The following is an 11,287-nucleotide window of genomic DNA, read 5'->3' on the forward strand; positions in this document are numbered from 1 at the left end:
GTTGGTAGTCTTTTGATGGCTTCTTCTATTTCCTCACTTGATATTGGTCTGTTCAGGTTGTTTATATCATCCTGACTCAATCTGGGTAGTTCATATGTCTTAAGGATTTTATCGATGCCTTTACTATCTTCTATTTTATTAGAGTATAGGGTTTCAAAATAATTTCTAATTATCTTCTGTATTTCTGAATTGTCTGTTGTGATGTTGCCTTTTTCATCCCGTAATCTAGTAATTTGGGTTCTCTCTCTTCTTCTCTTTGTTAGCGTGGCTAGTGGTCTATCAATCTTATTTATTTTTTCAAAGAACCAACTTTTAGTTTTGTCAATTTTTTCGATTGTTTCTTTTGTTTTGATTTCAGCTCTAATTTTAATTATTTCTTTCTTTTTTTTTTAAGAGGAGGGAGGGAGGGAGAGAGAGAGAGAGAATTTTTAATATTTATTTTTAGTTTTCAGTGGACACAACATCTTTGTTTGTATGTGGTGCTGAGGATCGGACCCGGGCCGCACGCATGCCAGGCAAGCCTGCTACCACTTGAGCCACATCCCCAGCCCAATTTTAATTATTTCTTGCCTTCTACTGTATTTGCTGTTGATTTGTTCTTCTTTTTCTAAGGCTTCGAGGTGTAGTGTGAGGTCATTTATTTGTTGGCTTTTCCTTCTTTTAAGGAATGAACTGCATGAAATGAATTTTCCTCTTAGTACTGCTTTCGTAGTGTCCCAGAGATTTCGATATGTTGTGTCTGAGTTTTCATTTACCTCTAAGAATTTTTTAATTTCCTCTTTGATGTCTTCTGTAACCCTTTGTTCATTCAGTAGCATATTGTTTAATCTCCATGTGATGTAGGATTTTTCCTTTCTCATTTTGTTATTGATTTCCAATTTCATTCCATTATGATCTGATAAAATGCACGGTAGAATCTCTACTCCTTTGTAATTGCTAAGATTTGCCTTGTGACATAATATATGGTCTATTTTTGAGAAGGATCCTTGTGCTGCTGAGAAGAAAGTGTATCTGCTTGATGTTGGGTGGTATATTCTGTACATATCAATTAAGTCTAAATTATTAATTGTATTATTGAACTCTATGGTTTCTTTATTCAACTTTTGTTTGGAGGATCTGTCCAGTGGTGAGAGAGGTGTGTTAAAATCTCCCATGATTATTGTGTTGTGGTCTGTTTGACTCTTGAACTTGAGAAGAGTTTGTTTGGTGAACGTAGCTGCACCATTGTTTGGGGCATATATATTAATGATTGTCAAGTCTTGTTGGTGTATGGTTCCCTTGAGCAGTATGTAGTGTCCTTGTTTATCCCTTTTGATTACCTTTGGCTTGAAGTCTATTTTATTTGATACAAGTATGGACACCCCTGCTTGCTTCCGGGGTCCGTATGAATGATATGATTTTTCCCAACCTTTCACCTTCAGTCTGTGTATGTGTTTTCCTATCAGATGAGTCTCCTGTAGGCAGCATATTGTTGGATCTTTTTTTTTAGTCCATTCTACTAGCCTATGTCTTTTGATTGGTGCATTTAAGCCATTAACATTTAGGGTTACTATTGAGATATGGTTTGTATTTCCAGCCATATTTGATTATGTATGTTACTTATCATGATTTGTTTTTCCTCTATGATTAGTTTTTCCTTTACTATACTACCTCCTGCTGTTGGTTTTCATTGTTATTTTTCATTTCCTCTTCCTGTAATGTTTTGCTGAGGATGTTTTGAAGAGCTGGTTTTCTAGCTACAAATTCTTTTAACTTTTGTTTATTGTGGAAGATTTTTATTTCATCTTCAATCCTGAAGCTTAATTTCGCTGGATACATGATTCTTGGTTGGAACCCTTTTTCTTTCAGCGTTTGAAATATGTTGTTCCAGGATCTTCTAGCTTTCAGAGTCTGTGTTGAAAGATCAGCCGTTATCCTGATTGATTTACCCCTAAATGTAATCTGCTTTCTCTCTCTTGTGGCTTTTAAGATTCTCTCCTTATTCTGTATGTTGGGCATCTTCATTATTATGTGTCTTGGTGTGGATCTCTTATGATTCTGTATATTCGGTGTCCTGTAGGCTTCTAGTATTTGGATTTCTTTTTCATTCTTTAAGTCTGGGAAGTTTTCTAGTATTATTTCATTGAATAGATTGCTCATTCCCTTGGTTTGGACCTCTATACCCTCTTGTATCCCAATAACTCTTAGGTTTGGTTTCTTTATGTTATCCCATAATTCTTGGATGTTCTTCTCATGATTTCTTAACATTCTCGCTGAGCTGTCTATGTTCTTTTCAAGTTGAAAAACTTTGTATTCGTTGTCTGAAGTTCTATCTTCTAAGTGTTCTACTCTGCTGGTAATACTCTCATTTGAGTTTTTAATTTGGTTTATTGTTTCCTGCATTTCCAGGATTTCTGTTTGTTTGTTTTTTATATCCTCTATCTCCCTATAGAGTTGATCTTTTGCTTCTTGGATTTGTTTATGTAATTCATTGTCTAAGTGATTTTTCATTGTCTGAATTTGCTGTATAATGTCTTCCTTGAGACTCCAGATCATCTGAAGAATGTATATCCTGAACTCTTTGTCTGACATTCTATCAGCTGCAGATATTACCTCATCCAATGTTGAATTGACCTTTATTGTTTGTGGTCCTTTCTTTCCTTGTCTTTTCATCCTGCTCATGATTCTTTCTAGCATTGTGAAACTGTTGTGTTAATGTTTTTCCCCTTATATATTTGTATTGTTCTTATATAGCTCCAAAATCTCTCTTTTGTGGAGAAAGACAATGTTAACAGTTCCCAATATCAACAGTACATTATCTAAGCACAAGTTTTCATTATTAATACATTTATAGTTAGATTCTAAGTCTATAGATATTGGTTTTAATTATTACTTAAGAATATACTCATTAGTTTCATAAAAGGCATACCATATCTGGTGGCATATAGAAAACTTAATTTCAGACGAAGGATGTTATACTTAGAGGGAAAGGAGTGAGGGTATGAGGTTAAACTAACTTAGCACCTTTGGAGAACTCTAACCAATAGACTGGTAATTTATGGAAGAATGTATAGACTCAACCTCCCATCTGTATTTAGATAGTTACCCTATGTATAGATAGCAAAAGTTAGGAGATTGAAAGTGGGATAGAGAGAATATGAATGAAAAAAAAGGAAAAAAATAACAAGGAAGAAAAGAGAAATAAGAGAGAAGGAAAAGTAAAGTAAGATAGAAATAAAGAAAAAAAATGGGGGGGAGGTGGGGTATATGCAATTCCTCTGTATTATATTACTTTGGTAATTCGGTTGTTCATGCACAGTTCTTGGTTTCACATATGTTGAAATTGTGGAAGAGAGAGAAGAGAAGAGAGAAAGAAAGAGAAAAAAGAAAAAAAAAGTCTCTCAGAACACTGTTTTCCTTGCTTCCAGTAGGTGGCATTGTCTATTCCTAGCTTGAGCCTCTGTATTCAGGGTGGTGGGTATAGCCAGTGTGAAAGGAAATGAGCTTCCACCTGTATCTTCCCTGCTCTAGTCTCTGAGGTGGAAACCAGGTGCCTGTACAGTTGTTGTTTTGGGTTGATATCTACAACCCCCAAAAGCTTGTGGGAAATATTTTGAGTTATGGCAGCTAAGGTTGGGGGAGTTGGAAACTGGGTACCTGGATCAGCTGCAGAACCGTGCTCGTAGCCACACCCCCTTTGATGGGTTTTAAGGGTTGATGGGCTTCCTCCGGACTAGCACACGGGGCAGGGCCGGGCTTCCTCCTCCGTCTGGCTTGGCGCGAGCCGGCCGTGGGAGAAGGCGGGGAAGCGACCTAATTTTATTATTTTTAAATACAAAACAACAGTGGAATGCATTACAATTCTTATTACATGTATAGATCACAATTTTTCATATCTCTGTTTATATACTTTATTTTATTCTAAGTGCAGAAATCAGACTTAAAGCACACAGCAAGTTATCTTACTGCTAAAAATCCATCAGAAGTTTCCCAGTTTTACCAACTGAACCCTGTCCAGTTCCTTACATGCATGCAGGATGCTGAGTTTTCTGGCCCTGTTTTCATTTCCATCCTTGTCTCACGGTGCTCTGCTCTTGGTGAAAAGAATCTCTGGAGCTTCTTTCATTCAAATGGCCTTTGCAGTCACCCATTTACTTATTCATTCACACAATCATCCATTCATTCAGCCAATATCCACTCAGCCCCAACTAAGAGGGCCAACCACTGTGATAATTTGTCTAGGATGATTGCTCAAATGTCTTTCTGGCACATTATTTATACCTCTATTTTAAAGATAGAACCTTGGCCATGAGGCTTCCATATCAGCCAAGACAAAATTTCCCTGGAGGCTGTTGCTGAATGGGTGGTGGATAGACTGGATAATGATCAACCTACTCATCTGGCTTCAGGCAGTTTTGAATTATCTTATTTTTTTTGTATTATTTTATGTTTCTACCCAAAAATAACTTTCAGAAGTGAATGGGCATTACTCTAAATGGGATCCTAGGTCACATATCCACAATTTTCCCATTAAAGTGGGCATTAATTTTTTTTTTTCCTGTGCTGTACCTGAGAAGCTTACCTCCTAATCTGAGTTTAGAGGTGTTGGTTCTGATTCTATCACATCCTTCTCAAAGGTTTTAATCTCTAGTGTGACACCATAAATGGCTATTCCCTAGCACCCTGCTTCCAGTAATCAAGTCAGGATACCACTCCAGAGGCAAAGTAGACCTGTACTTTGTGTCACCTCATCACCGGTGTGCATAGTGATCTTAACAAATGTGAACACTTTGCCTTGCTGTGAAATAGGAAGCTCCAGGCCTGCTCTGGTTTGCATTGACTTCTACACTTTCCTGTGTGAAGGAGGGAAGAGAGCTAGCTTTTTTGTTAATTCCATCTCTAGTCTCACGAGAGGACAGGTTCTGCTCTCATGCTTCCTACTTTGCACTGACTGAAGGAAAGAAGTCTGAGAGAGATTTCCCCAATCTGGAACTGAAGCTTAACTATTTCTAGTTCTCCTGAAGTTGAATGAGGTTGTTTCATTGTAGCAGAATGATATATTGAGATATTTATTGTGTTTTTGTTGTTGTTGTTGTTGTTTTTTCCCCCTCTCCTTCCAAGTAGCTGGGCTCTTCTGCTCACTTGCCATAGAGGAGAATTATTGATGTTTGGAAGAAAAAAATGAACCATTTGTCTTTCTGGCTTTTCCTCCCCTGGAAATCTGAGCTCTTTGAGGGGGAATATGCTAGTCAAGGGTCAGGGGAGGGAGGAAAGGAAGATGGATCTGAGAGCACCAGGGATCGCTGCCCTTGCTCCACCTGTGGAGGTAACCAGACCTCAGGGAAAAGGGTCCCACAGAGAATCAGGGAAGCTGACCCAGCTCCAGGATTCCCAGGCACTCACAAAGACTCCTGTGCCCCAGGCAAAGCATAGAAGCAGAGAGCTGCTGACCTCAGATTAAGTGGGCATAGAATTGGCAGTCTCAGATGTTGCTGCTGTGGACTGAAGGTAGAGGGCTGTCCTCAAATGTGCAAGTTCTTCCTGTAGTCATACAATGTAAGGCCTTTGAATGACTCCCAGGGTGGGAGTGTGTCACAAGCTCCAGGAATGCTTGGGGGTGGCTCTCCTAATCGGGTCAGAAATTGCTCCTGCTTTAAGCACACTCATTTTAAGACAAAAAATAATTTGGTATATCCTTTCATGCTTGAATTTATGGTATAACATTTCTAATTATTTATTGTGGGAAAACAAACAAATCTGCTTTATCCCAAACTGTGATGATAAAAAGTAATCTTTTATCTTTATTTGTAAGAGTTTTGCAGTGGTGTGGGTGCATCTTCTGTTTATCCTCTGGGGGACATCTTGACCCTGTGCTTCACCATCCCCTTCCTAAAGTTATTATGACACCAGAAAAACAGATGAACCTCAGCCTAAAGAGCAGGGCAAAAAAAAAAAAAACCATATGGAAAATGACAGCATTTTACAATGCAGAACCTCGGCAGAGTGTAAGAATATAAATACAATAATTACACATTCCAACCTTATCGGCTGCCGAGGTATCATCTAATAATGTCCCAAAATTGCCTCCCCAGCAGGTGCACTCCAAATGTAATGATGTTCTTGAAGCTTTTCTTTACAGAATCATTTCTCAAATGTGTACAAATTGCTTTGTGCCAGCATGGAGAGCCCTCTTAGCATCTCAACCCAGATTCCAGAGGAAGACTCATTAATTAGGACTTTTTCAGACAAATTCCCTCACTGACAAGGAAAACCACCATCACATTACTGAGATGATACTGAAGTTCAAACCTTGTGTGTGTGATCCCTTTGACAACCTTCAAAGTCAAAATTTTCATTCCAAAGTTTATAATCTTTCACTTTTGTTGATTTTATGTTGGGGAAAACATCTTGAGGATAGAACATCTTGGTGTTTGGTTTTGCATCCCCAACTAATTACACCTGCTGTTTCAGCTTGCCATAGTTCAAAGCAGATACTCAATGTCATTTTCCCTGCTAGACTTTAGCTTGAACTGCCTAACTCATTCTTACATCTTCAGTGTCCACTGCTTGGACCATGAGAGGTACTTACTAAACTTTCTGAATAAACAAATTAATTGCATTGGTCAGTTGGCTGATTCACTGATTATCATCAATTGAAAAGACTTACTAAAACCTCTAGAAACCTCAGAAAACCCCAAAGCAGGGGATGCCGAATACATAAAATTAGCTATAATGTTTTGCAGTGAAAATAGATTTATGGTTCAGTTTAAAAATTACATTAAGACAATTGGCTATGACTCAACTATTTACACAGAACTTTTCTAAAGAGAGTCATGCTATGACTGGTGTGAGGTTTACTCAGTCTCCCTGAGCTAGGGTGGTGAGTCAGATTATAAACATTAAGGTATGAGAAATTTAAGAAATAAGACACGAAAATAAGTGAAAATTGGGGTCTGGGGTTGTGGATCAGTGATAGAGTGCTTGCCTGGCATGTGGGAAGCACTGGGTTCAAGACTCAGCACCACATGAAAATAAATAAAGGTCCCTCAACAACTAATAAAAATATTTAAAGAAAAATAAGTGAAAAGTGGATACAATGGGGACCAGTTCTGATGGAGACTGGGTCTAATTCCCCAAAATGGAGTCTGTGGGCTTTATTTAAATGAGTGGGAAACCCAATGGGATTCAGTGAAAAGCTTCTTCAGGAAATGGGATGAAAACAGGGAAAACAAGTTGTTTGAGGCTTAGCAGGTTATGCCCACCTCCAGGTGACTGGGCTGTATTTGAACCTAGGACTGTGAACTAAGGCAGGGTGAATGCATAATTTGGGCATTCTTGAACCCAGGAATTTTACCCAGGAGTTCTCAGAAAAGCAACCTCCCTGCCTGGGATGGCTCAAACAAACCCATAATGAATACATGCCTCTGATAGAGTCAAAAGAGAATATGGTTGTGTTTGGAAAACGGTTTTTACCCTGATATCCTTTTTGACTCTAGTGCTAAAATTCCCTGTGCTGTGATTCTCTACTAGAGCCCGTCCTGAGCTTTCAGTTCTAGCCTCCAGTTGCCTTGGGCATATAGATCTGGTCTAAATCTGTACTCATCATTGATGTGGTGGGACCTATTGCCCCAATGAATTGCCTTGTAAGAAAGCCAAATGAGATGGCTTTTTCATAGTAGCACTTTTGTGTCAAGCTACTCCTGGTTATTTTCCTGAGGTCAACTTATTTATCTTAACTGAAACTTTGCAATCTAAACTTAGTTAGCTGAGTCAATAGAGTCAACTATTTAAAAACGTATAATTTGGTGAACTCAAGGAGACTAGAATTAACCACATATCCTACATGGATATTAAAGGCTTACTGGGCATGTGTTTGTTTAGTTTGTCCAAATTTTAAAAAGTCTTTGATCAACTGAGCTTTTTTTTTTTTTTAATATTTTTTAGTTGTCGGTGGACCTTTACTTAATTTATTTATATACGGTGCTGAGAATTGAACCCAGTGCCTCACACATGCTAGGCAAGTGCTCTACCACTGAGCCACAATCCCAGCTCCCATCAACTAAGCTTTTTTTTATATCCATAATATTTATGTATTTATTTACTTTTAAAACAGTCTTGACTAAGAGTAAAAAACTTAAACCAACCAACCAAACAAAAATCAAAGTAAAACACGGGGAAGAAGTCCTCCAAGAAGCTCACAGGGGTAAAGCAGCAGGTTACTCAAGTAAACCTGACTAAAGTGTATTACTTTGCATAGGGCCCATTATTTTTATTATTTCATTTTGTTCTTTCCCCTTAGGTTTATTAAAGTATATTGACATAAATTGTATATATTTCTGGTATACAGTGTGATGTTTGACATATGCATACACTGTGAAGTGGTAAAATCAAGAGCAAATTAACGTGTCTATCACCTCACTTTTTTGTGTGCGTATGTGTGTTAAGAATATTTCAGATACATTATTTTACCAATTTACAAGCATATAATACGTTGTTATTATTAACTCTAGTTAACATGCAGTACAGTAGATCTCCAGAACTTATTTCACTTGCCTAGCTGAAACTTTGTGCCCTTTGACCAACATCTCCCCCACCATATTTTTTTTTAATTAACATATATAGAATGTGGTTAGGGGTACAGAAGTTTAGTTCTGGTTGTATTCCTCAGCCATGGCCTATAGAATGATGTCCTGATTTCTTATTTAAAATAACACCAACAACAAAACAACTGTGTTCCTTAATATTGGGTCCAAATCTACCTTTAGAAACTTGTTTCTCATAAATCTTGCTAATGTTCTTATCATGTAAGCCCAAATCTTTATTTTGATAAATATACCTTGGGTCATGTTATTTTCCTTGCCTGTTTTTATCTTTTTTTTTTTTTGATGCCATTCTCTTCTCTTATTCCTGGGTCTGTAGACTGTCTTATCTTTTCAATTTCTCTTTTGCTGTCTGTGTCTTCTTACCTTTGTTCAATTCTTCTGATTATCTTATTCCTTCTAAGCTGTAATGCATATCTGCAAGGCATTGTGCATACCTAGATCTTAACTTGGCATTTTGTACTTAGAAGGTTCTCAATTCATGCTTATAAATGGATTAACTTTTTGAACACCTAGAATTATTGAATGTGTATGAAGGTTTTAGGGTGCTGGCTGAGCCCAAGGAACTTGACTAGAAATAATAGGGCAAATTTATACACTTCTAAATATTCAAGTACCAAAGTATAGTTAGCTCTGAAATGGTGAGAAGGTTTCCTTATTCATGAATTCACTTTTAGGATAAGATATTTGGTATAGAGTTTGGTGTCAGAAAGACCAAAGTTAGCCTCATGATCTTGTGAAAATTTCATAAATAGCAATCACTACATTTGCAAAATAGGAAAATAATGGTTCCCACTTGATGGAGTTGTTGAGAGGACTCAGTGAATATGTAAAGCTTTTCACAGAGTCTGGCATGGTAAACACTCCGTAAATGCTAATTAGTCAAGACTTGGTTTAATGATTTGGTCTGAGAGACACAGGGGCTTCCATATAAGAGTTTGAGCTTCAACTGTAGACTTTATAGGTAAACCCATGAAGAGTTTCATGGACTACTCTTTTTTTAAGTAAAATTCTGGTTTATTGTTGGACAACATTGTTTCACACATACATTAAACAGGCCAAAAAAAAAAAAATAAATAAATAAACAGCAACTTCATAGACAAAAAAAGGAAAAAACAAAAGAAATCTTTTTAATCTTTGGCCTTTTTAATCATCTCATACAAACCAACTACTTATTGTACAGCTAAAGTACATACATTAAAAAAAAGTTACTGGAATGCTCGAAATAAGATTTTTTTTTGTTGCTTTTACTTTTTTTTTTTAATAAGGTTTTTAAATTTTTTTTTCTCCTTTGAGATTATAATGAACATGGTCACACCACAAGTAAAGTCAGAAGCAGGACAGAGAACGCTCCAAAGGCTGGTTTGGTCATCTGAGATCATTAAAAATGGCTGATCCCTAACAATATGTACAAAAATATAACATGTAAATAAAAAATACAAACAAATTTTTCTTTTTAAAAGTATTTTTAAGAAAAAAAGCAGGCCCTTGGAAGTTTGGTTCTTTTTTCCTCCCCTGTTGCAAATTCACGTTGTGGTTTTGGTTGGGTGGTGAAGAGCGTGTGTCATCTGCAGATGGCACTGCCAGCAATGGGCAGGCAGGCGGGCCTCTCTACTTGAAGGTGACCATGTTTAGATTCTGAACGGGAAGTGGAGGGTGAATAGGTCAGGGTGGCCTTTTATTTTTAGTTTAACTTTTCCTTTTTTGCTGTCTAGTCTCCTCATCAGGTCTTCTGCTTCTTGGTATCAACATCATCATCCTCGTCATCTTCAGCTGCCTGTTTGCCCGTAGCTGCCTCAGCCTCCTCATCTTCATCTCCATCCTCTTCCTCACCACCACCTTCCTCCTCCTCCTCTTCCTCACCACCCTCTTCCTCTTCTTCATCTACCTCATTGTCAGCCTCCTGTTCCCCATTTTCCTCATTAGCATTCCCATTAGCAGGGGCGACTCTTCCATTCTCTGCCTCCTCCACAACTTCCTTCTTCTCCTTTAAGTCCTTGGTGGTGATTTCAGAGCTAGTGTCCACCGCCGCGTCTGACATGGTGGGGCACGCAGGTGATCCGATGCAGTGGGTTAAAAAGGAAACTAGGGTTCAGGGACTCTGGCCATAAAGCTGCCGGAGTCCGCGGCGGTGGAGGTGGTTGCAGCGAGTGGGGAGCTGGACCCAGGAACAATGCAAAGATGGCTTTTCAGAGCAGTCAGTGGGGCTCATGGACTACTCTTACCTTGCTTTGGGATGGGCATCAATCTGATGATCAGCTCTATTTTCACTTTGATATTACCTTTTATCATTTCTTTAAGACCAGTGTTCCAGGAAACCATTGCTGTCTTTCTCATTGAGCATCCAAATCTCTATAGGCTGGTGCTTCTGTCTGATGGGACCATGGAACTTGGACTCTGAGCCAGTCTACCTGCTTGTCCTCCCAATACTGCTCACAAGAACTCAAGGTGCCGGAAACTCTTCCTTTGGAACAAATTCTACTTCACTAGGGGACTCTGAATTGTGTGAATGGGTCAGTTTCATGAGGGACTATTATATAACAATTACACATTTACAAGAAACAACTATAGGTCTGAGGTTTAATTCCTATGGTGAATGTGTCTTATATTAAATAATATTTTCTATTTTTAAGGTTATTTGTTATACTAATGGAAGGTGCTTTATTATAACTTACATGTATTTTAGATAAATCATAATCTATGAGATA

The 11,287-nt window shown here is 38.0% G+C and overlaps 1 protein-coding gene across 1 annotated transcript; it reads right to left on the minus strand.

Moving 5' to 3' along the window:
• Positions 1-10,198: 10,198 nt before the first annotated feature.
• On the minus strand, positions 10,199-10,797 carry LOC107145157 (prothymosin alpha-like). The gene has a single exon (XM_015488975.2). It carries the CDS (start codon positions 10,618-10,620, stop codon positions 10,303-10,305), a length of 318 nt encoding a protein of 105 aa, XP_015344461.1. The 5' UTR covers positions 10,621-10,797; the 3' UTR covers positions 10,199-10,302.
• Positions 10,798-11,287: the final 490 nt, after the last annotated feature.

Source organism: Marmota marmota, unplaced genomic scaffold (genome assembly GCF_001458135.2).
Source record: "Marmota marmota marmota unplaced genomic scaffold, marMar, whole genome shotgun sequence".
NCBI lineage: Eukaryota > Metazoa > Chordata > Mammalia > Rodentia > Sciuridae > Marmota > Marmota marmota.

What these genes read in the sequence shown, in the direction of transcription:
- LOC107145157 (XM_015488975.2), bottom strand. Translation starts at nt 10,620, where the DNA reads ATGTCAGACGCGGCGGTGGACACTAGCTCTGAAATCACCACCAAGGAC.